The sequence below is a fragment of the Macrobrachium nipponense genome, chromosome 35, assembly GCF_015104395.2.
Source record: "Macrobrachium nipponense isolate FS-2020 chromosome 35, ASM1510439v2, whole genome shotgun sequence".
Lineage (NCBI taxonomy): Eukaryota > Metazoa > Arthropoda > Malacostraca > Decapoda > Palaemonidae > Macrobrachium > Macrobrachium nipponense.
Window position 1 is genome coordinate 37231719 of NC_061096.1, and position 26577 is coordinate 37258295.

The following is a 26577-nucleotide window of genomic DNA, read 5'->3' on the forward strand; positions in this document are numbered from 1 at the left end:
CCAAGTAAGATGCACTTGTAGTTTTTCGCTGTTTAAATTAAAATTAGCTGCCAGCTTCATAGAGCAGTTTGTATTTTTCTTTTGTGTGTATTTGTTTTGATTAATGTAGTGCTCTTCTGCCAGTCAGTGCTGTAGTATATGCATAAAGCTGTATTAGTAGCACCTCTTATTTCATATGTATTTCCAATTTCATCACTATGGATATATTTGTTTAAAATAGGGAAATACTACACCCTCTATTATTTGCACAGTTTGTTCATCAATCATCTTCCTGTTGAATAAGGATAATAAAATAGGGAAATACTACACCCTTTATTGTTTGCACAAGTTGTTCATCAATCATCTTCCTGTTGAATAAGGATAATAAAATAGGGAAATACTACACCCTTTATTATTTGCACAAGTTGTTCATCAATCATCTTTCTGTTGAATAAGGATAATTTAAAACTGCATTTCCATCACCTTTGTTAAATGGTCACCAATCCAGTCAGCAATACTATCAAGAGGTAGTCAGGCTTTTCATTCATCCCATTTCTTTATGATAGGGAATACAATATTAGAATCCAACTAGCTATTGGCCAGCAAAAAAAATTCAGAATGTATTAACAGATTGCCAGCAGAAAAAAAAATCCAGGTACGTACTCATGTAGCAAATTAGTTGTTTTGAAGATAATAGGAGGTAAATAATCAAAGATAATAGGAGGTAAATAATCTCTTAACAGTAAATTTGCTTTTAATATTGCATTAAGATAATAGTAAAGGAAAAAACTCCAATATCATGATCTGGTACTAAAATATAAAAGAATACCCTACTTTTGTATTTTAGCACTTATTCAAACCTTTATTAAATCCCGATTTCTGGGTTCGACCTGTGTTCGCTGGTGAAAAGTTCCTGTACTGGGTATTCTCTGATAGCTTTTCACCGGCGAACACAGGTCGAACCAAGAAAAGGGATTTTGACGAAGGAAAAAAATATTTCTGGGGAAGACCTGTGTCGCCCGGTGAACCCATCCCTTCTAATTAACTTCCCCACCCTAAACCAATCCAAGCCAGGGTGTCTAATCCAGGAATGCAGATGGCGCTCGAGTCGGGCAGAAGTAGCGGGAGCGAGGGGGAGAGAGTGGCCTTTGTGACAGCTCTCTCCATGAGAGGGATTTTGGAAAGGAATCCTCTAATTGGCAGAAGACCTGTGAATAGTGGCTTTCATTCGCCTTGTACTTCATATCCGACACCCTTTTTTCTCTGGTATATTTAGAACCTATCTATACTCAGAAAAGTGAGCTACAGGAACTTTTCACCGGGCAACACAGGTCTTCCCCCAGAAATAGATTTTTCCTTCGTCAAAATCCCTTTATTGGATCACCTCCATTAGAAAATTTAGGCCATACCATCAATATATTCCTCCCAACTGTCCACATCCAATTTATTTAGTTTAACAATGGCTGCTTAGTTCCTCACTGGACGAGTCTGTTTCATACTCGACTACCAATCTGGTAGCCATAGTTCGCCCCCAGCTAACATCAGCGCAGAATCTGAGGAATTTATTTCTCATGATTAGAAATTCATTCCTCGATATAATGTTCGGATCCCACAATAAGCTGTGGGTCCTGTTGCTAAGTAACCAATTGGTTCCTAGTCATGTAAATAAAAACCTAATCCTTTGGTTGATTGATTATGACCCCTAGGAGAGCTTACTTAATACTTAATGTCTCCCTTGTGTGTAAGAAGCACTGATAGAAATCTAAGTGATATCCACTAATAAATGCTTCACCACAAACTACATGGTTAGGTTAGCACTATCAATAACTAAGACAGGGAGTAAAGGGAAAAATTATACCTTTTAGCTATACATCTCAAATTTAAGGCATGTATGTTTGTGTGTGGCGGGTGGGGGGGATCAGGGGCTGGGCCCATATTACTTATGCTATGGTGTGTGCAAGGTTAGGCAAGGAGGTGCAAAATAAACCCAAAGACCAGAAAGGATTCAATTGTAACCAAGGGCTGGACATTCACTGAACTTAACATGTAGCAGTCTATAACCTAGGCTATAATTATCAAGACTGCTTTTAAAACCAATTCTAGATAAGCTACTTCGCACTGAATATAGGTTTAAAAGGATACAAATTATGGACATTGGAAATGAAGTTCTCATACCTACACACACTAGTTTCAGTGTTAGAAACACTCCAGGACTTTTCCTCCCAGAAGTTTTGCATTTCTCAAACATTGAGGAGGTTGGTTTGTGGAAGAAGTTTTGCATTTCTCAAACATTGAGGAGGTTGGTTGTGGAATTAGAAATACAGTAAAGCAGGATTGAGGGTAATATTATTGTCATTGTTTGACAAATAGAGCTTCCCTGTAATGTGAGTACTACTGAATTGTAATATTCATAATTTCTTATTCTGGAGAGAGATTGGCAGCTGCATTGCCACACAGTTATGAAGATATGGCAGACTTTAACCTTAGAAAACAGGATTAATTTGGTTTAACAATAAATATAAAATTGAATAATGTTGGGACTCAATAATAAATAGGTTGCCTCCAAAATTTTATTGAACATGAATTTTCATGTTACCAAATACACATCATCACGGTTTTTACTTGCACATTCTTTGATCTTATATTTACTATACATATACTTTATTGATTCAATTAAAAAGGATTCATATTTCTTATATTGTTAACATATGTTAGAAAATTCCAACTTTGTCAATTTCCAAATTAATAATGATCAAAATATGACACTGTTTAATGTACCTAACTGAATTTTGTTTAGTTTCCATGAAGCCAGTCATTTCCTTTACTTAAATATTTGGGAATAAAATATAACTTGCATTTATTGAATTTTATTTAAATTTCATAACAGTAAAATGAATTTTTACCTTATATTCATAAAATTTTAATTAATTTTACTTATTTTATTGGAGTTAATTTGCCCAATAGCCCAATACTCATACTTTTTTTTACTTTTATTGGAGTTAATTTGCCCAATACTCACAACATACTGCTGGTCAAACAAACTTCATAATCTAAAAAATGCAACTACACTAATTCAGTTTAATTAGAGTTCATTAACATTTTCCATTATCCACTGTATTTTTGGTCAGTGTTGAAAAGGTAGGGTCCTGAGCATGGCAGCTGAGTATACTCTAGCTCAAAGCCTCTGTTCTCTATGTCGAGACTTGTCGAGTACTCATCTGCATCACTCTTCACTTGCATATAAAATGGAGTTGAATAACCTGTAACAGATCAGGAAGAGATATTGTTTTAAGATATTTAGGGTGTGGAGATCAATACGGACTACACTAACATTTTTTGTACCAACCCTTAGAGAAAAATATAACTTGAAGAGAATGGTAAATAATGTTCATTTTAAATTGGACTTAAAATAATATTGTTCAGTTAATTTTTTTTTTTTTTTTTACATAACTGATAATCTTGATGGCAAAATCAGCATCGGCTAACCAATTCCGTTTGAAAAACTAAATTGTGCTTATTCTTGGCTAAATTTAAGTTGTTCGTACACACATACAACCGTTTGGTTTTTACATAGGGGATTTACTTTCAGGGCAAGCTGGAACTTGTCATTCAACTAAAAACTAGGTGGATATTGGTAGTTGGCTACTGATGGAACGTTGAGGAATCCTGGCCGGTATGCATTCACTTTTCCTTTTGGCTGCGTCTGAGACTTGTCTTTTGCTGCTTCCTGTTTGCTTTAATTATTCTTTTTCTCTTTTAATAAAACTTTTGCTTCAAGATGTTTTGCCTGTTTTGGAATATTGCAACAAGATAAGTTACTTTTTGTCATTTTTGTTCTTTCTTGCTGCATAGTTATTCCTACACAGTTATGCTACGTAGTTATCAACTCGTTTTAGCCTATAAACCTTTCTCTTTAATTCCCTTTCTAACTTTGTTCTGCCTTTATCATAATGCAAACCCAGCTTGGTCTTACCCTTGGTGTTTGTTCTATTATTCTGTTATGTATATCTTTTTTTCTATTACGCACTCAAGGAGAGAGGCCTTTCTCTTGCCACCAACCATTCTATTTTTAGACATCTCGACCTCATTTTATCACACATCCTCATTCTATGTTTTTTTCTGTTTATTCTAAGGAGCAGAGTTCTTCTTTTGACTATACAGGTACTTGGAATGTTATAATGTGTTAGTCTCAGATGATGTACATCTCAATAGTCATAGAGATGAAGGAAGGTTCTCTTGCTACAGCGTGGGAGTTTTGTAACCTGTCATACGAAACCTCTGCTTGCCTTCAAGCATGGATTCCCCCTTTACCTTGACACGAGGAAGAAGCAGAGATTGATGTTGCAGGCAGGACCTTTTGACTGAGTTTCCAATTTTGGGAAGTCTTCTCAAAAGACCGGTAGCTGTTCTGTCTACGCTTTCTTTACGTTGCTGCAGTTTACCGAACATCCTTACCCATAGATTCACTTTCCAAAGATGAAGATGCACGGCTGTGCGGAATTTGCACTACTGTGTCCTTACTACTGTGTCCTTTCTACAATTGCTGCACAAATGAAAAAACAACTCTTTGGTTGTTTTAGCTGTTCCCCCCCCCCCCCCCTCCCCCCTCCCCCCCCCCCCCCCCCCTACTTCTATGGACATAGACTTGGAGATTCTTTTACTATGCCTGAGTGAGTGTCAAGCAGTACTAAATGAATGTTTCTTCAATCCTTCACATTCCTGCTCAGGAATGTTGCCATGGCAGGAAATGTCCAGGGCGAGGTTTAGAAAAGAATGCGATGGCTCTTTTTTGAGTTTTTTCCCCTTGTTCATGTGAAGGTTTTGTAGTAGCAGATAGATAGCTCTTCAGAGAATGTTTCTGCTAACAGTACACACGGACGGTTGGCTGACACCCTTGGGACGTCTGTAACAAACCCCACCCGCCCCCTCCCTATGTTTGAGATTGTGATCAAGATCATCGGCATCTCAATGGCACTATGAGGCAGTGCATCTGCTCAACCCCTATGTAACTACCTCAGATTTGTATGTTTGTAATGGAAAAATAAAAATTACATATGTACCTAAAAATTTGTCATTTTGGCAGCAGGGTTCTAATCCCAGGACATGTCACTGTGGGATACTTTTATTTTATGAATATGGTACTAATGAATAAGTTTTGGTTCAGAATCCAGAAATGTATACATAGAGGGCAGGCATCAGATTTCAACTCCGATGGGAATGAAACAAAAGTACTTAACTACCGAATTAGTACGCACACACATATAAATTGTTTTTTTCTGCTGTGAACAGGTCAAAGGGGTTTTCAACAAAATAACAAGGTGACTTACTGACAATTGGTCCAATGACATAGTTACCAATGGCAGTGCCACAAAAGCGGTCATGGCTCCAAGGATCATTGTCTCCAGGAGTCCGACTTTTAGGTACAACAATGTAGTCTGCTTGACATCCCTGATATCCAAACTGAAATTGATATAAAGAAGACTATTATTTTGAATTAACGACAGGAATGATTTCAATCATATCAGATAAATTTGTAATCAGAATGTTCAGTATTATTACATAAGAATTGTAATCCAGAAATGGCTAACAATAATTCAGGCATAGCCATTTAAAAATTGTCAATCATGTTTCAACTGTCTTGGCAAAGGAATTTTATCCAAACCACCTTTACCAAGTCTCTACACCTCATCCCTAATACGGAGGACTAATATATTTCAAGGCCCACCTTACTTCATTATGCTACCCAGGCATTCTGGACTGACTAAATTTCATATGAAGTTTACTCGCTGAAAAATAGCTCATACAGAAATAGGCCAATCGAATCGAATTCATGGGTTACTGTTTACAAGATCTAGCTGCATAAGTTTTGAGGTAATCTGCATTTATCAGATTATACTCTACAGTAAAGAGTAAGGATATATATGACATACCAAATTACTCCCTTCCACTGTCTCATTGTACTTGACTTGACCTGTAAGCAAGAAGGACTCTGAGCTTGTAGGTTTGTACATAATGCCACAATATCCTTCTGCTCCTTTTACACACACATGGTAGTCAAGGTTGTTGAGGTGACCTATGGATGTAAAAGTTAAAAAACAGAATTATGGAATATCTTTTGTTAGGTCAGAGTAGCATTGGTTTCTATATTGTAAGCAAACTTGTAAAACTTAATTTGTTCCTATGATAATATACACATAAACCACTGCCTTTTATATAAGAGTATCTTTCAACAAGAGCTGGAATTTGGTAAAAAAACAACCGATCTCGGATAACATGCGACCCCCCAAATTTTCACCCTTAAAAAATTATTTTATCATGTCTCTCACGTATCATGCAAGTTAAATTTGCGAGACCAAATAACAATTGGCTAGCCTCTTTTCCTCCTATCTATTCCATTTTTTAGTTAGGCTAACCCCTTTTCCTCCATCTCTTAATCTATCCCATCTTCTAGTTATGTTTAAAAAAGTAAGAATGCAAAAGAATCGTTGGTAAAGCTATACTTCTTTTGAAAATGCATACAGCCAGAAACAGCTGATTTGCTATGAACAACCAAATACGACAACAACACCCTTTTTGCTTGCATTTCAACCATCATACGATAGTAAAAAATTACCGTAATTATGTTGCAAATGATGTTAAGAAGAATAGGACAGATATATTTTTATATTACTATATCCTTACTCACTATGGAGAAAAGATCGGCAAGGGCATATACTGCTAAATTTAATCTGTAAGTCTTAACTGAAGTTGAGGAGAGAATGTTGATCCGTTAACAACATTTATCATGGATCGGCATCATGGATGAAACTCTTGCAAACTTCAATATAGAACCATCAAACTCGACCTTAAACAAAATTTGAGAGAACGTGTTTTAATCAAAACTATTTGGCATAAAGAACATATTTACTGTTTTCACCCCAATGACAGATAAATACGGAAAGCTCATAGTATTCTGACGAGATAAAGTGAAAATATCGAATGTAAGCTGTTGATTTTCATTTATGCAATAAACATGCCCTCAGCGTCATCTACTAATGAAAAAAATAACTAAATTTCGTTCACAAACGATATGTTTTTAAGTGATATTTCCAATTGAAAACACTTCGTATATCGTAAAATAACCTTGTCTCATATAAATAGAGTATCTTGAGATTCATTTGCGCTAACAAGAAACAAGAAAATCGCTCTGATTTCAGTTCAGCACAGCAAAACAAACTTACTTCCCAATCACCCTCAGGTGATTTCCAAACCAAAACATTGATTCCTATGATTTTATTTTATAAAGCAAACAAATAGTAATATTAAAATACATATAATACTATTGGATGCAGTGAAGTAAAGCATAGCTTTTTAAAAGATCCATGGAAAAGATGCATATCCATTGTGTTTGTATTTTATCATACGATACTAATATGTAATTATTACATACTAGAATTTTATATCTCATGTAAGATGCGACCCCCTTAAAATTAGCTCCAAAATTAGGGCTTCAAAAGTTGCATAATACGCCAGTATATACGGTAATCAGGTGGTTAACAGGTGAAGATGAGGGGGGGGGGATGAATGGGGGAGTATTCCTTGTTCACTGACAGCCACCTTCTCTATTCTTTCTGCCAGACAGAACATGTCACTGGACTCTCCACCTGCATGGTTGAAATTTGTGGATGAGTATTTTCTAATTTATTACCTTTGGTAGATATTTAATTTTTCGTTGTATCAGTCTTAGTTTTTTCATATTGTCTGGATAATAAAAAAAAAATAAATATGATGCTGTGAGGGATGTGGCTACCCTTGCAGGTGGTTCATGGTGCCCATAGTGATGGACCCCCATATTATATGTGCTTCTTGCAAGAAGAGGGCCTGCTCTAGGACTTCCTCTTGCAAGGAATGTGGTATTTGAGACTCTTCTCTGTGGATTTGGTGTGGAAAGAGGAGGAAGGACGAGAAGCCTTTTGCTAGTTTCCTTTGGGTGTAAATACTCCTTTGGAGACTACCTTTAAACTATCCTAGTTTCTTCTTAAAATAGGAAGACGGATGGGAAATTGATTTACGTACTATTCCTTCAAGGAGTAGTAGTACTAGGCCTATATATGGTCATGAACTCTATCCCAAAGATGTAGCAGCTTCTGGTGGAGGTGTTTTAACAGCAGCCGAGTTGCCATCAGATAACTCTGATAATGGCACTAATGCTCCTGGTCCTTGTACAAAGAGGGGGTCCTTGCAGTATCAGAAAATTTGGCGTCCACTTAACATCCTGGGTAGCCCCTCATTTGCTGCCTTTCACCAAAACCCTCTGGTGATGTCCAAGATGTCTGCTGTGTCGACTACTTGTAAAACCGCTAAGGAAGGGGATCTTCGTGTAGCGGTGGTTCTTCAAGGGTGGATCCTCAGATTTGATAAGCCTTCAGTGAAGTCTATGGTTCCAGTCTTGAACAGCCTTAAATGCTTAAGGTAGAGTCTTTGGACTCTTCTGCCTCCTCCTTGCTGCAGCTAAGAGGAAGAAGGGAAGTGTCTGCACAACCTGCTTACTTGGCTTGTTATCAGTCCCCGGTTAGCTGTGGAGTAGGTTCCCTACCAACTATCCCCCCCCCCAAAAAAAGAAAAAAAAAAAAAATCCATTGAGAGGTTCCAAGAGGGAACATTTCCCATCCTCATGCTCATGAACTTTATGCTCTGGAGTATTCTTGTTCAGATCAGTCTTAACCCTAAGGGACTTAGAGAGGCCGAAGTGAAGGCACCTTTTTGTTAGTATGGGTAAGTGCAAGAAGGTGTCAAGGAACAAACTTTTCTGGCTTCGTGAAATTAGCAGATTGAGTTAAAACTTCTGAGGAGGTTAGCCTCCCTTTTCTTGTGAGAGCTCACAAAGTCAGGGGTGTAGGTTCTTTCCTCTCTTTCTGGTTTTTCAGTTACTGAGTGTGTTGTGACATCCTTAGACACCTTTTCCTTGGGGTTGTGGTGGCTACCTAACAAGTTGTGTAATTACCAGAGCTGTGGACTGGGATGGGATCAGTTTGTCATCTGATGTATCTAGGTCTGGTATAAGTCTGGAAGTATGAATGTGGATTTCCCTACCTCTTAATTGCTTTGGGAGCAGTGTACAGGCTGCAATGTGTTCTGGAGTCAAACAAGTTACAGGAGAAAACACTTCAGGTATCCATTTCCCTATCAGGTGTAAGGAAGTGTTACACTTAAAATAAGGGCGGGGGGAGGACAAAGTAGAGATTAGTCCTGAGCCCTTCAATTGTAATAGCCACAACTAAACTACCTCTTAACTTGAAATCTGTTATGGGAGATGCCATGGTCCTTCAAAATATTTCGAGTAACCCCTTCTTGCTTTAGAGGGGGCACTTGTGTGCCCACGGCCCTGCTACTCTGGTCAACTATTTCACGGACAAGTAGGGGGTTACAGGAGCCATGTCTTCCCCTGCTTGCTGAGCATCCAGGATCATGACATTGCCACGGTGCTTTCAACTCCAGTCAGTTGAAGTAAATCTCCTATATAAAAAATGATGGTTTTCATTCCCTCAATAACAAATATGTATAAAACTTTGATTAACAATTTATATTTTTCCTAGGTATATAAACAAGCCTTTTATATTTGGTCACACCTCAACCACCCCACTCGCCTTTCATTTCCAGCTGTGAACCGTTTGGTTAATTACCTAGTTTTTGGCTAATTTCTAACCTGTACAGAAAGATACGTCTATATTTTTTATACTTAAAGTAATCCCTGGAAAAGCAAAATAAATGAACTTCAAATGGCATTTTAGCAGCATAAGCAGTTTCGTCAGAATTAACTTTTGCAACGATTTTATACGGATACATTTGGCTGATTTACTTAATCTTTATCTAACATAGTTTTACCAACCAGTCCAGACTCGCTTTCCACAATCTGTCTCTGTGCCATTCCAGCAGGGATTGTAGTCCAGCTTTGTGCCATCAAAGTTGAAGCTCTTTATAGTCTCTCGCACACCCACATGGTACTGGAGACATCCTGTTGGGGCTTTGGAAAAAAATGATATTGTCATGTTACAATAAAGTTTTATACATACTTACCTGACAGATATATACTTAGCTATAGACTCCGTCGTCTCCGACAGAATTTCAAATTTCGCGGCACACGCTACCGGTAGGTCAGGTGATCTACCGCCCTGCCCTGGGTGGCAGGACTAGGAACCATTCCCGTTTTCTAATCAGAATTCTTCTCTTCCACCTGTCTCCTGCGGGGAGGCTGGGTGGGCCATTAATCGTATATATCTGTCAGGTAAGTATGTATAAAACTTTATTGTAACATGACAATATCATTTTTATACATTCAACTTCCCTGCCAGATATATACTTAGCTGATTAGCACCCATTGGTGGTGGGTAAGAGACAGCTAACTACTGAAATAGACAGGTAAACAACATATGTTGTAGGTATTAATAAACCTTGGTTCCTACCTTATTAGGCTGAAGACTTCGCGGCTACTGCCTTGGAGTCTGCTTAGCCTCAAGAGCCTCAGCGAGATATTGATCTATGGCTAAGAGTTCTTGTGTCTGCCAATGGGGTCTTATCCACTTACTCGGCAGAGCTAAAGGCTTTGTCATTGGGTGCTATTCCACTAACATGACAATACACCTTGTTCAAGGAGCACACACCGATCCCGATCACCTGATCCTAACATCCATGTTAGTTCTAAGATTGCAAGGAGTTATCCCGAACTCCTTACAAAACAACCAAAAACTCGAAACATAATCACTTACTTTCATTTTTACAAAATATACAAAAAAAAAATTTTGTACTCCCCGACTAGCCATACATACCCTTGATCCCCTACCAGCAATGACACTATGCTCCCGTGCGACATCAGTGAGCTTGCTAATAGAAAACCAAGCACTATCTACAAGAGGGTTTATGTACGATAAAAACACAATATTTAAGGATCAGTCTTTGCTCCAAGACCCAGCACTGTATCTGCTGATACAAATGGACCTAGAGAGAAGAAGCACTTCTCATAGGTCACTCTCACATCCTTTAGATAATGAGATGCAAACACTGAATTGCACCTCCAATACGTAGTCTCAACGATATTTTTAAGAGACATATTCTTTTGGAACGCCAAGGACGTTGCTACTGCTCTCACCTCATGGGTCTTGACCTTTAGAAGACCGAAGGATTCCTCCGAGCAGTTCTTGTGAGCGTCCGTAATTACGCTTCTCACAAAGAAAAGCCAAGGCGTTCTTGGACATGAGTCTTTTGGGGTTCTTCACCGCACACCAAAGACCTTGTTGACAAGCTCCCATCTGTCTCTTCCTCTCTAAATAAAATTTAAGAGCTCTCACTGGACAGAGAGACCTCTCTATCTCTCTGCCTACGAGGTTAGATAGACCTTTTACTTCAAAGCTTCTGGGCCAAGGTTTGACGGGTTTTTCGTTCTTCGCCAGAAACATTGTCTGGAACGAACAGATGGCAGCATCTCCTTTGAACCCCACTGTGGAATCTAGAGCGTGCAATTCGCTCGTCCTCTTGGCTGTAGCGAGAGACAACAGGAATAAGCATTTCCTAGTGACGTCGCGGAAGGAAGCCAGATGTAAAGGCTCGAATTTATCCGATGAAAGGAATTTCAGGACCACGTCCAGATTCCAACTAGGTGTTCTAGGAGTTGCTGCTTTTGAAGTTTCAAAGGATCTAATTAGATCGTGTAGATCTTTGTTGTCTGCAATATCTAGCCCTCGATTTCTAAATATATGAAGACAGCATGCTTCTGTATCCCTTTATTGTTAAGACAGATAGGTGTGATTCCTCTCAGAAAGAGGAGGAAATCGGCAATATTCACTATAGAGGTACTGGAGGAGGACAGCTTCTGACTCTTACACCACCTCCTTAAGACTTCCCACTTCGATTGGTATACTCTTCTCGTCGAAGCTCTGCGGGCTCTAGCGATAGAGCCCGCAGCCTTGCGAGAAAAGCCCCTCGCTCTGACAAGTCTTTCGATAGTCGAAAGGCAGTCAGAGCGAGACCTGGGAGGTTGTGATGAAACCTCTCGAAGTGGGGTTGTCTGAGTAGATCTGGTCTGTTTGGAAGAGATCTGGGGAAGTCCACTATCCACTCCAGTACCTCCGTGAACCATTCCTGGGCTGGCCAAAATGGGGCTATTAGTGTCAACTTCGTGTTCTTTGAAGCTACGAACTTCCTGAGCACTTCCCCCAGGATCTTGAACGGGGGAAAGGCGTATGCGTCCACACCCGACCAATCCAGGAGAAACGCGTCTATTGCGAAGGCTCTCGGATCTTCCACTAGAGAGCAAAAGATCTCTATTCTTTTGGAGAGGAACGTCGCAAACAGGTCTATGTGAGGTCTCCCCCACAGGGACCAAAGACTTCGACACACTTCTTCGTGTAGAGTCCATTCTGTGGGAAGGACCTGATTCCTCCTGCTCAGTCTGTCCGCTCTCACATTCTTTATCCCTTGAAGGAACAAATCTTGTGAGGAGAGTTATGCCTCTTTCCTCTGTCCAGGTTAACAGGTGTCTTGTTAACTGAAAGAGGGAGAAAGAGTGCGTGCCTCTTGCTTTGCGTATGTAAGCCAGAGCCGTGGTGTTGTCCGAGTTTATCTGTATCACCCCGCCTCTGACTATCTCTTCGAAGAACTTTAAGGCTAGGTGTATGGCCACTAGTTCCTTGCAATTGATGTGCCAGGACACCTGTTCCTTTGTCCAGGTGCCTGACACCTCTCTTGCTCCTAGCGTCGCTCCCCATCCCAACTCCGAAGCGTCGGAATATAACACTTGGTCTGGGTTCTGCAGGGCAAGCGATACGCCTTCGTTCTTTTGAAGAGGAAGGATCCACCACTTCAAATGATCTTTTACCTCTTGTGGAAGCGGGAAGATGTCCGAGAGTTGTCCCGTCTTCCAACTCCACACCCCTTTCAGGAAAAACTGAAGAGGGCGAAGGTGAAGCCTTCCCAGAGAGAAGAACTTTTCCAGTGAGGACAGGGTCCCTAAAAGGCTCAGAAAATCACTCGCTGAACTGTTCTTTCTCTCTAAGAAGCTCGAGATTTTCGACAAACCTTGAGTGATTCTTTCTCGCGAAGGAAATACTCGAAAACCCGAGAATCCATCTGAATCCCCAGATAGACCAAGCTCTGGCTGGGGTGGGGATCAGCTGCGACTTCTCGAGGTTCACGAGTAATCCCAGCGATTCTATCATGTTCCTTGTTACTGATAAGTCCTCCAAGCACTGAATCTCCGACTTGGCCCTGATCAGCCAGTCGTCCAAGTAGAGGGAGATGTTTATTCCCTCTAGGTGAAGCCATCTTGCCACATTCGCCATCAGGTTGGTGAATACTTGCGGAGCTGTAGACAGACCGAAGCACAGAGCCCTGAATGAAAAATCTCGTCTCCTATTACAAACCGAAGATATTTCTTTGACAAATGGTGAATGGGAACGTGGAAATACGCATCTTGCAAGTCCAGAGAGACCATCCAATCTCCTGGACGAAGAGCCGACATTACTGAAGCGGACGTTTCCATGCGAAACTTCTTTTTCTGAACAAAGCGATTCAGAGCGCTTACGTCCAGAACTGGTCTCCACCCCCCCGATGCCTTTGGTACTAGAAAAAGGCGATTGTAAAATCCCGGGGAGTGTGGATCCTGCACAAGTTCGATGGCCTCCTTTTCCCACATTTGTTCCACCATTTGAAGGAGAGTCTTTCTCATTACAGGGTCTCTGTATCTCGCTGACAGTTCCCGAGGCGTAGATGTTAGGGGAGGGCTGTCCTCGAAGGGGATTACATATCCTTTCTTTAGGACCGACACTGACCAAGGGTCGGCTCCCCTTTTTGCCCACACTCCTGCAAAGTTCAGGAGTCTGGCGCCCACTGGTGCTTGAAGGAGCAACAAGTCATTTGGTTTCTTGAAAGGTCTAAAGGAAGACCTTCCTCTCTTGTCAGAGCTCTTCTTTCTGGCAGGGGGACGAGCCGCTGCACCTCCACGAAAGGGCTGCTGAGGAGGACGAGATTCCTTCTTAATCGCCGACACTACAGGGCGTCCTTTCTTGGACGTTTGTGTTAGTAGGTCCTGTGTCGCCTTCTCAGTTAGCGAGCGAGATATATCCTTCACTAACTGAGAAGGAAACAGATGATCCGACAGAGGGGCGAACAATAAAGCAGTCCTCTGGCTCGGAGAAACCCCTTTTGATAATAGGGATCCATATACCGATCTCTTCTTCAGGAGACCAGCACCAAAAAGGGAAGCCACTTCTCCCGAACCATCCTGTACTGCCTTGTCCATGCAAGACGGGACGCTATGGAGAATCTCTGGGTTTTTAAGAAACTCCGGATCTTTAGATTTGTTGGCCAGAACTCCGAGTGACCAATCCAGAAAGTTGAACACCTCTAAAGTGACAAAAAGTCCCTTTAGAAAGTGGTTCAACTCCGAAGTGCTCCACGTCGATCTGACCGATCCTAAGGAGTGACGTCTAGAGGCCTGCCACTAAATTTGGAAAAAGTCCGCCATCTGCCGAGGGCAGGCAGAGAAAGACCCATAGTCTCTCCTGTCCCATACCAAATACCTCTCTTTCCATGTAGTTTGGAAGGAGGCATGCAGAATACCGTCTTTCCCAACTCTTTCTTCTTGTCCATCCAAGAATCTAAAGAATGGAGTGCCTTCTTCATAGAAATTGCAGGCTTCATTTTCAGAAAGCCGAAGATTTTGCCGTAGCCGAGCTCGAAAAGAGAGAACGAGGAGAAGGAGGAGCCGCCGGACTAAGAGAGTCTCCAAACTCTTGTAGCAATAATGAGGCTAGACCTTATAACTCGAGAGTCCCTCATTTGCCGGAGGTTCGTCATCAGACAAATCGTCTAAACCTCGATCAGACGAAGGAGAAAGCTCACATTTGGAGGGAGAGTCCTTCCAAGACCTCCTACGATCTGAGGGAGAGGAGCTCCTATTTGGAGAAGAGTCATAAATTCCAGGAACGAGTCTCCGACTCCTGCCTCCTGGCTCTTGACTCTTGCCTCTGACTCCTGCCTCCTGGCTCCTGACTCCTGACTCCGGGACTCCTGGCCTCCTGACTCCTGGACTCCTGCTCCTGCCTCCTGACTGCCTCCTGGCCTCTTGACTCCTGCCTCTTGATCCTGCCTCTGGCCTCCTGACTCCGTGCCTCTGAACTCCGAACTCCCTGCTCCTTGCCTCTGGGCCTGGCCTCCTTGCCTCCTGCTCCTGCCTGATGACTCCACACTCCTGGCCTCTTGGCTCCTGCCTCCTGGTTTGACTCCACTCCTGGCTCCTTGGCTCCTGCCTCCTCGTCCTCTGCCTGGATGACTCCACACTCCTGCCTCTTGGCTCCTGCCTCCTGGTTGACTCCTCACTCCTGGCTCTTGGCTCCTGCCTCCTGGGTGGACTCCTCACTCCTGGCCGGTGCCAGACGTCTGATAGGTTCATCCACGTTCGTACAGGAAACCTCACCTCGAGTAGGAGCATTGATCCTGGCGGCAGATACCTCCATACGTCTGGAGGATCTTTTGATCGGAAGGGAAGAGTCTTTCCTTCAAGGAGGCTCTTTGACAGAACTCCTACAAAGACGAAATCTGCTTCTTGCATAGCCATCATGAACCTCTTCGTAACCTCCTCTTTATCCTCTTCGGGAGGAGGGGAAGGAGGAGGGGAGGAGTCCATAGCCTCCACCTCCTGACTCCCTCTCACTCTGGTTGCAAGAATGGCTCTTCTTGCCTTCTTAACTCCCGAAGGAGACTCCTCAGGGAAGTTTTCTGGGCTCGAATCAATCGTCGGAGCCTTCCAACTCCTCTTGAGTGGTCGAGATTGATCTGAATCCCTCCAATCACGTCTCGGAGATGAAGATCCCGACGACGAAAAACACTCACGCAGGACGCTTTTACAATAGCGATCCTTGGCAGTCTGGGGTGTCACAGAAACCGCCGAAGGACACCTGATCGGTGGGGATTCTCCACAACCTCCTTTCGGTTTTCGACATTCCTTCTCCTCTGGGCATGTGAGCTTGGAAGAGGTCTAGACCTAGGAGCGTTGCGGAGCCGACCAGATGCCCCCTCCACTACACTGGGGACACTCATATCACTGTCCACTGAATAAATCACTAGCCTACCTTTGTATGGCAGCCATTTTGTTTTCCATCAACTTGAAGGCTGCTTTTAGATCCGCAAGTTCTTTCGCTGAATCTACAGGTTCTGCAATAGGAGAAGGGGCTGCAATGGAAGGAGAAGTAGCAATACTTACCCTTGGGGAAGATCCCAAGCTAGGAATTAGTTCAGATCTCGAACTACTTAAACTTCTATAAGAAGCCTTCCTCACTCTTTCTCTCTCTAACTTTTTAAAATAATTAGTTAGATTCTTCCATTCGTTCTCACTCAAATTCTCACATTCCTTGCAAGTATTAGTAAAAGAACATTCATACTCCCTGCAACCCTTGCATACAGTGTGAGGGTCTACCGAAGCTTTCGGCAACCTCACCTTACAGCCTACATTCACACAACGTCTCACAACCATTCCAGAGTCAGACATTTTTAAAGAAAAATCCAAAATCAAGTCCACAAAACAGTCCACAAAAGCGTATGCCAATCCAACAATCCAGATACGTCACCAAAAGTCGGTCAAGAAGATCAATTGCCGGTGAAAAAAGAAAAACCAATCGAGAGGAACCAACAACAATGTTGATGGCCCGGGCGACAGAAGAATTCTGATTAGAAAACGGGAATGGTTCCTAGTCCTGCCACCCAGGGCAGGGCGGTAGATCACCTGACCTACCGGTAGCGTGTGCCGCGAAATTTGAAATTCTGTCGGAGACGACGGAGTCTATAGCTAAGTATATATCTGGCAGGGAAGTTGAATGTATAAAAACGTGCAATCATTCATTCTGGTGTGAACATATTCTGCTGTCCTTTTATCACATCAACTTTCAAACATACAGTTTCTATTTCAAAATGGTTTAATTATTAAACATAAAAAATTGGAATAAAATCTCGCATAGTATTTAATAAATAAATATTGATCTTCAAACGTTGCAAGACTGAATTAAAAAAAAAAAAACTCTTAGAATGACAGTACTTCAAGATAAATACATAAGTCCCATCATCTTTTTCACTTTATGATAGTAAATGAGTTACCCTAATTCTGAGGGACTTATCAACGTTTGAAAATTTTTGAGAAAGCAGTCCTAAGATCTGAGATAGGGAGCACAAAAGCAAGGAAATCATTACTATTCAGTATGTTTGGCTGACTGCTTTTATAATTTATTATAGTATCTATAATAAAGCTAATACTTTGTGCCTTTTTCGGACTAGCAACTAAATCTTTTACCTCTTGGACTAGATGTCTTGAGATGATCATAGGCACAATCACAAGGAATCTGATTGATTCTGACTTTCCAGCGACGATTATCTTCCACCTCAAATTTGTAATCAACTCTGCAAAGATAGGATTATATTCTTTCTTTTATAAATTATTGTAGTACAATAAAATTTTTCTATCCTGATTCCACTCTCTTCAGGGTGTCATTTGGATGAAGAAATATTTATGTGAACTGGGTAGCTGCAGGATTTTACTGGACCCTTATGATGGGAGTTTAGCTTAACCTAATGGTTCATATAACAGCAAATGGGTCCTCTAGTGTTAATTGACAGTACTATACATGTACCATTAAAACATGCCTTTTTAATTTTTATTAGACATTTTCTTATTCATGATGTCCTATACCAACTATACAAGTCTGATCTTACAGGTTTCAGTTCTATATTTACCTGGAGAACCACAATGAAAAATATTTATACATTTCATTATGTGGGACAAAACACTTTCTTTATAACACAAGTACGTATGTGGGAACTTTTCATGAGTCAATATGCTTTGCGTGTAGTTCTTTGAGAAGTACCAATGAAATACTAAGCCTTTCTGCCAAGAAACAACTTACGGATGTGTGCCTCCAGTTTCCTCGTCTGTGTAATGACCATAGGGCTTGGGGTAGATGGGAGTAGTCAGTACATGGAGACTTGTGCTAGCTCGACCCGACACATCAACATACACTGTAATGATAATCGTAATATCTACTACGTACAACAAATCTATTACCTAACTACAAAAAGACCTATGCAGGAGTTTTTGAGAGCCTGCACGGTTTGTCAGAGAGAGAGAGAGAGAGAGAGAGAGAGAGAGAGAGAGAGAGAGAGAGAGAGAGAGAGAGAGAGACTTTCAATCTTTGAGATTTCGAAATTACTTTTCGGCTCCTACTCCATGCCACATGAGTGTCCTCATTTGTAATGTCCAATTTCCAACTTGCTCCGACCATAAATTTGAGTACAAAATCACATCCCTTTTCTTTTAGTACTATAGGGATGTGTTGTGAGGCAGATGCATAAATGAGCATCATAAATTTTTCATATAATAATGGAATAATCTTTTTCAGTAGTCTAGAAATAGCTGTTGGTTTCTGATACTTTTTGTTTATTTCTCTTTAAGTAACAGCTTTACACTCCAGTCTGACCCCAAAGTAACAAAATCTTTCAACAGCTTTCCAAGTATGTCCTCTTGCAACCACATGGTTCTTCTCTTTCTCTCTCTCTCTCTCTCTCATCCTATCCAGTTCAAGCATCGATAGTACCTTACCCCATTTATGTTTCAATCCTGAGTATCTCTTGTGAAACAATCTGCTTAAGTCAATACTTTAGTTTTGAATTTACCTGTACACCTTACCCGCAGCAACCACATCACCTTTCTCGACTCTTGTTTTATCTGCTACTTCCTTTCTGGCTGGTCACCATTAATGTAGTTTTGGTTACATTAAATGTTCAATGCTCTCTCTCTCATTCCATGCTTCCATTTTTAAGTATTTTGGTTGCTATTTCACTGGCATGAAGCCAGTTTTAACAGTTTCTTCAATGCTCTTCTCTAGTAAATTCCTAAATAGTTTTATGTCATACTCCAGCCATCTCAGTCATCTTTTCTCACTGCAGTGCATCCTATTTTCCCCTTTGTTGTTCTCACTACAATGCATCCCATTTTCCTTTCTAAAATGTTGTATTCTACCACTTCTAGCACTATCTTATACTTTATGTATACTATAGTTACCTCATTAATATTTTGGCCTAAATTTGATATATTTCAATTGTACCTCTGTCATCCCAGTATCCTCACGGTCATATTGATTCCCTTTATTTAGTAGACTTTTAAAATACTCCCAATATATTTCCAGTATACTTGTTTCTTTGAAATATGGCAGTTTTCATCCTTATTATTAATGCATTAACCTTTTGCATACATGTATTTTCAATTGCTCTTTAAACACACTGCTTTACTCTCACACATTTGACTGTGCCACCTGATTCTAGTCTCCCTCCTCTGTACTCTTGCTGTATCCCATGACTAACGTCCCACCAAACACTTCCTCAGCTGTCTACTGATTGCTTCATTCACATATATTACCAAATACTATATATAAATTACATATATGTATAACAAAGACTAATAATTATTTCAAGAACACCAACTATAACCAACTGAAATCAATTACGTAATTGCAGAATATCTTAGGTTAATTTATGCAAAATTTAATTTCAATTACCAGTGAATACTTTAGAAATCCGTTTATCGTATGATAAAATTGCTATTAAATATGTTACTGCAGCGTTTTAATTAACGTCAAACACTACATTTTTTAATATGGAAAAATTCTCTTCCTTGACTTACTATGTTGACCATGATTACTTCCACACAGTATTGGCACTGGTTCATTGGCCCTGACCATAAACTGGTCGAGGTCACAGTTTCCATATTCTGGAGGCTGTAATTCTAGTTCTTCAAAGTCCAGTCTGGAATGTGATATAATGAGATAACACAAACAGTTGAGCTGGTCTACAAATTTGTTTAGATACAGTAATCAAGAACGAATAATTTCCACTAATTTTATTATTAAGCTGAATATTCGACAGCACTTCACTGATGCTATTTTAATTTTGTACAATGCTATATTTGATGAGTTTTATCACAGAAGATGAAATGTGATTTAAAAGAAAGTGAAACTATTGAGTGCACAATCTTTGGCCTTAACTCTAAAGCATTCTTAAGTAAATATATATCAAGAAATAGGGCTCTGAATGTGCATGGATGTAGTGGTACTGACATTAGGGTATAGTGACAGATGCAACAGCAATGTGTCTAAGAATGGGAAGTACAAAGTGATGCATCTAGGGCAGCTGAAACCTGCATAGTGGGAGGAAAACAATTTTCAAGGTAATGTATATGGCGCAGGATTGGAAAACTGAGTGGAGAATATTTTTTTTGGAGTATCTGAATCTTTTCTAGCTGCACTGACATGATGTGAAAGGGTGGTTGTACTTCTGTGATTTAAAGCAACAGAGAAAGAAACAGCAATGTTGACAAATATGAAGTCCTTGAAGTAAGAAAGACGAAACAATACTTTAGCTGTATTCCTTTTTTCCAGTTTTTGTGCTGTGCTTTTTAGTTATTGTCTGCCAATAAAATTGATTTCACAAAGCGTACTGGCTACATCTGACTTGCCTCCTTTGACACTCCTTGGTAGGAAAGTCCTCGATTACTGCAATAGTGAATCAAGAATCATCCACCTGCTCATATTATTAGTCAGTAGTTACCTGGGCACTTTCACTGTTTAGTGCATTAACCAAGACCTTGGTCTGCTTCCACAACACTGTATGAAGGTTCATTTTTCCATTTGGGTAACTAATGGCACTCTCTCTCATGTTTACAAAGGGATGAGCAACTGAGTGACCTTACCTAGCCCAAGACTAAAAGAAACGAAGGGTAAGTAAAAATGTTGAACAATTAAGTTTGGAAGTTAAGAAAAAATAAAGGATCATGGAATATTTTGATTTGCTTTACTGCTTGACTTCTTGTTCACAAAAGGAATATTTCTTTCTTACCTCACTTGACATATGGGGACGTCACATTCATGGGAGATGGTCAGTTCGCAGTGATTGGTTCCATTAGAGGTCGGGTGGGGGTACTCAGGATTCTCAAAATCGAACTCCAGGAATGATACCTCTTGTCCACAAGTCACAACCACTAGTTCCAATAATGGAGATGAAAAGGGATTAGGCAATGACATGGACTCAAATACTTTTCACAGTGTAGTTATAGGAAAAAGCTACTCTAAAATATCTAAACTATATACTATAAAGAAAAATTGTAGATTGCAAAAATCCAGAACTTAGCTTTATGTACTGTCTAATAAATTATTTCCAGACTTCTCTTCATGAGCATCCACTTCCTCTAAGAGAAGTTTGAAGTACGTACCTAACTTGTTTCTCAAGTAACAGAAAAGCAATGGGATTTAAGGAACTTGCCTGAAGTGTTCCTTCTAGCTTATGAATCAAACCCAGGGCCTCTCAGGGACTGAGGGCAGCATTCTAAACAAGTATGTATTACAAAGCATATATAATATAAGTTAATCCTTACCTTCCTCCAGGGTATACTTGGCAGAGAATCCCCTGCATGTGTCACCATCTGAAGATGATCTGAATTCTACATATAATGTGTCAATGTTGCTCACGTAAGTGCCAGGTATGTCTGTACCACAGAGGTGAGTGGCCAATGAGTCATTTGATAAACCTAAAAAAAAAAACAAGACACTTATTACTAGACAAAGGGATGAATAGTTGACAACCAAAATTTAATCTATGAACAAAAAACCTTGGAAATTATTTATATTATGGTATAAATAAACGAGAAGTATGATAGACAAAATTAAAAGCATTGCAAGGAATGAAAACAAATTTACTCCATATACAGTCAGACAGGACCAGGCACAAATAAAAAATAACATACCTGTTGGGGAAACTAGAAGATAGTCTCCAGTACAGCCAAGTGTTTGTGTGACTTCGAAGTCATCAAAGGTAAGACGAACTCTCTTTCCCTTTCCTGCCTGTAGAAGGTAAAAAATATTTGCACTAAAATTATATACTTTGAACAGAAAAAGTCAGAAAAACATTCATGGTTGAAAAGAGTATATAATATTCTAAATAAACGATAAAGCATTACAAAAGTCATAGCTTTAAATGCATGGGCAGATAGGAAACCCTAAAAAACTAAGATTAATTATATAATAATTATTGGAAAAGCAAACAAACTGATAAAAATAACTATAGGCCTAGAAAACGAGGTTTAACGGGAAAAGAATAATAATGAAAATATCACATACAAATATGCCACAATTGCATTAAAACTTGAAGTTCAAAATAACATGAAAATGCATACCCAAAACTCACCTTTAGACTTCAGTACAGGGCACTAATTCCAAAAGCAACTTACAACTATAGAGAACAACCTATATAACAATAGACTGGGGCGTCCCAACCACCACAACCTATCTCTACCCAAACTGCCATGGACTCTCCTCCTGACCACTTTTCCATCACCTATACTAACCCATTACCATCTTTTCCTTTACAAACACCCACCCAATCCCCAAGACCACATGGCCCCATGATCTTAAGATAAAAAAAAAATCTTACTTATTACATCCTTCATCCAGGAAAGAGCATGCCTTTATCTCCCAGGATATTTCCTGTATCATCATCCCATTCTTCATTCACCTCCCCCTCATTAGACTCCCCTGAGGAACTCAGCAGCTCAATCCCATACAAGTCTAATACATGATGTGGCATACCATCTACAGACACTTTATTTTTAGAATTAATTCCAGTTACGATCCCCTTCTTCCACTGAGTAGTGCAGAATGCATGGGGAGGCGTTACCCACACTACTACCCCCACCTGAACAGGAGCATCATCCTCAGTTACAGTAACTGGCACTTTTGCCAAGTGTCTCCACTCATATCTGTAGAGCGCCTCAGCGGCATGGTTAGCGTTCCACCTCGGTGGTCGCGGGTTCGATTCTCGGCCATTCCATTGAGGAGTGAGAGATGTGTATTTCTGGTAATAGAAGTTCACTCTCGACGTGGTTCGGAAGTCACGTAAAGGCGTTGGTCCCGTTGCTGAATAACCATGGGTTCCATGCAACATAAAAGCACCATACAAACAAACTCATATCTGTAAAACACTGCTCTCATCTAACTCTTTCCTGGGTGTCATATTATATTAGAACACAGCTTCTAATGGACTTATGTATCTCCTCTCAGAGTTAGTTTTGATAGTTCTGTGGTTCTTCTCCACAATACTATTTCCACTTGCTCTATAGGTGACATGAAAATATCTCTGAATATTCCATCCATCCAACATCATCACTAGTACTACTTCAGACCTGAATACTGTACTGTTATTCTTAAGAATCTCATTTACAGGACCCCATTCCAGAAAAATTATATTCGATATAGGTATCTGCTACTTTCTCTTCAGACCTCTTCAGCTGCAAATCTGCTAGGACCACAATCAATTATTGACAAATATGATACACTCCTATGATATGTGACATATAGCAGCAAGTCTCTTCCAATCACTGTCCACGCTCACACTACCTGCCTTGTGCACCACTGACATTGCAAACAGCTTTTCACAACATGTTTTGCCATTTTTTATTCTTTTAATTAATTTTGGAGTCTAGTTTCTGTGCTAAAAATGTAGTTCTATCAACACCTCTCTCAGATCAATAGTGTTCAGACAACACATCTCCTCACTGCTCACCTGATTCTTTAGTTCATTCAAAAGCCAGCTCATTTTAACCTGGGTCAAAGCACTAACCTTGTTTTTCACGGAACTATTGTCACCCTCAATTCTAATCCAAATTCTTCAATAAGCCCCCTCACAATGTCCCATTGTTGCTTTATCATCATCCCTCCTACTCCCTTGAAATGCACCCTCTTACCCTCTGTAATAACAAATTTCATCCACCCAAGAACGTTAGCAAAATCAGTCTTAATCTCCAATTTTTCTAGTCCCCACTGTAGGCAAGATTGATGCCCTTTTACTACAGCTTCCAACTCGGCCACATTAATATGAGTGCTGTCATGTTTCTTTCGCAACCAAGCTGCATTGTCCACAACACCACCAATCTCCGACATAACTTCCAATGCTAAACCCCATCCTTAGACCAAGAAACATACCACTGCCCTTGCACTGGATTATCATCGTTTAACTTCTGGGCTACCTCTTTGAGTATCAACACAACATCTGGTCTACAGTCCCATGACCCACCACCTCCTCATCGCTTCACACACCACAAGCTACTTGTAGCTAATTGGCAATGGAGTAGTCGCCCACCAATTTTCCACAAATTGAAAACAACTCTCATCTTGATATCTCATCCGAAATCTCTGAGATGGCATTACCTCTTGCAAAATACTGAACACCATCTTTCTCATTTATCTTTAGACTCAAAGCAGCACTTCCCGCCAAAGTCCCAAGTAGTTTAGCAATCAATCCATTCAGTGTTCAGTACTTGACCAATTCAGAAGCTGGCACCTGAGTTTCATCAACCAAAATGTCATTGATGTACCCTTCCTTCACTAAACTTATCCCCTAGCTAAATGGGAACCAAGTACTGTAGTAGAACAACTTGTATCCACCAAGCTCACCACAGAATATCCATTCACCTCAAATTTAACAAATGGTAACCTTGAACGGGGCAGCTTACATCTCAGAAAGGGAAGCTATTGCTGCACCAGTTGCCCTTTTTCACGTTTCCGGATCACATCGAGTTCAAATACCCATGACCCACCTTATTATACTTTAGCACAAAACTGGTGTTTAGTCCTTACAAAAACACTGACAAAACTTCGACAACTAAACCTTTTCGCTACCCTATTGCTTTACTCTCAACAGACTTGGGTCTAAATATAATAACAGCAGTAACATAATTGAATATTGCATCATATTTAGCACTAGCATCTGGGTGTTAACTGAAGTTGACCGACAAGAAAATAACAATTATCAAAAAGCAAACAAAATACTATAGAATATGTAAATTTGCAATTACTAAATACCCAAAGCAGAGCAATTAGGATAGGTAGTATTGCTTACTATATCTAGGTACCATTACCTTTATTTCCAAATAGTATATAAAAGGTCAATGCACTTTCCGATGCCTAGAGACCATTTCATCTTTTTTAACAAAGCAATTAGCCCAGTACCTTCAGGGCTTAGCCCTAGGATATCAGTTGAGATTTTATGTTACCTATTTGTCATCTTCCTAACCAAAACTCCCTACATAGCTTGCATTTCAAAACTGATAGCCCAAAAATAATCTTATAAACTTCAGTACAGGGCGATAATCCCAAAGCAAACTTTCAACCGTTGAGAACAACACATGAAATAACAGACTGGGACAGCCCAAATCCGGGAAATGCCTCAAACCAACCCGCCAAGGACTCTCTCCTCACGACCGGCGACCATGCTTCCTTCACAATCACTTAATTTACCAACCCATTCTCATCTTTACCTTTACAAACCCCCACCCAATCCAAGACAATTTTATCATTCTTAAAGTGAGAATCTAAAATGAATTTTCCTCGTAACTTAACGAGTGAATTTGGAAGCGAATGCAGAGTGAGAGGTCTGGGATACTGCAGTACGCAATTCAGAGGGAATATTATGACCTAACTAGATTTACTCTTACCCAACTTAAGTCGTGCACTAACCTACATTCGGGAGACTTCGGTCCTCTCCCCACCAACCAAACGTCCCTCGCTCCAAAAAAAAAAAAAAAAAAAAGTCGTGACCCGTCACTCTGCATTCTACCCATTGTTCCCTGATAACAGTATGGTCTACCAATGGGCTTCAAGAAAAATAAGTAATGGTTATCAGACAATATGGAGAATACACAAACTAGTTTAGTCCCCGTTTCTTTGTCAGGTTTTCTATAATGATCTGGTAAAGAAAACATTTATGGATAACAATAGTAGATTTCTCTTCCCCGGTAATTCCAATTCCAGGCTAAAGAGGAAATAAAATTATTCCAAAGAACTTAAAACCTGGAATAAAGGCAATAATCACATATTTTTTTTTTATATAACGCTACCTAGGATAATCTGCCAATGTCCATCCCGATGACTTACCACATTTAAATTTCATCATCAGTTCTAGACATAGGTATAAACTAACCTGTATCGCATGTGGTTTTTAAACAATCATTGACTTAATTACTATATAATATTATAAAACTACAGTATTACTAGCTCCGATAATATCATCAAAGGCTACTTTACAGTGGGAATAACAAAAGAAATATGGACGAACAACACGGTAGCGTTATACTCACTTTGATTTTCCAAACACAAAAGAGGTCATTAGGATACTGGTCTGGGTAGTTTGGAGTGGCAATAACCCCTTCTCCTGCTAGTTCTCCATTGATAACAGCACCGCAGTCTGAAAAAAAGTGTATATATATATATATATATATATATATATCTATATATATATATATATTATATATATATATATATGTGTGTGTGTGTGTGTGTGTGTGTGTGTGTGTGTGTGTGTGTGTGTGTGTGTGTGCGCGTGCGCGCGCGTCACTCGCCCAAATACTGCATATGACAGCAAGTAGCTTCACAGAAAAAATGAAAACAGTCACTGCTACAGCGACAAAGTCACAGTCAAGTGTGTCACCACACGCTCGTGCTTGATAAATATCAGTACCTTCTATTAAAAAATCTCTTC

The 26577-nt window shown here is 40.1% G+C and overlaps 1 protein-coding gene across 2 annotated transcripts in view; it reads right to left on the minus strand.

The window, feature by feature from the left end:
* Positions 1–2535: 2535 nt before the first annotated feature.
* LOC135208632 (cubilin-like) overlaps positions 2536–26577 on the minus strand; it is a 26348-nt gene continuing 2306 nt past the window's right edge. The window contains exons 1-12 of one of the 2 annotated variants that reach the window (XM_064241017.1): positions 26557–26577; positions 26177–26283; positions 21791–21887; positions 21422–21574; positions 20887–21028; positions 19676–19797; positions 17904–18015; positions 17294–17400; positions 9848–9982; positions 5910–6052; positions 5307–5439; positions 2536–3239 (exon numbers count right to left, since the gene is read on the minus strand). The exon at positions 26557–26577 is cut by the window's right edge and continues 115 nt beyond it. In XM_064241017.1, coding sequence (XP_064097087.1) covers positions 3085–3239; positions 5307–5439; positions 5910–6052; positions 9848–9982; positions 17294–17400; positions 17904–18015; positions 19676–19797; positions 20887–21028; positions 21422–21574; positions 21791–21887; positions 26177–26283; positions 26557–26577 — 1427 coding nt within the window. In that variant the 3' untranslated portion in view covers positions 2536–3084. The remainder of the gene's footprint in view (positions 3240–5306; positions 5440–5909; positions 6053–9847; positions 9983–17293; positions 17401–17903; positions 18016–19675; positions 19798–20886; positions 21029–21421; positions 21575–21790; positions 21888–26176; positions 26284–26556) is intronic. The other variant, XM_064241016.1, reaches the window with a different exon arrangement.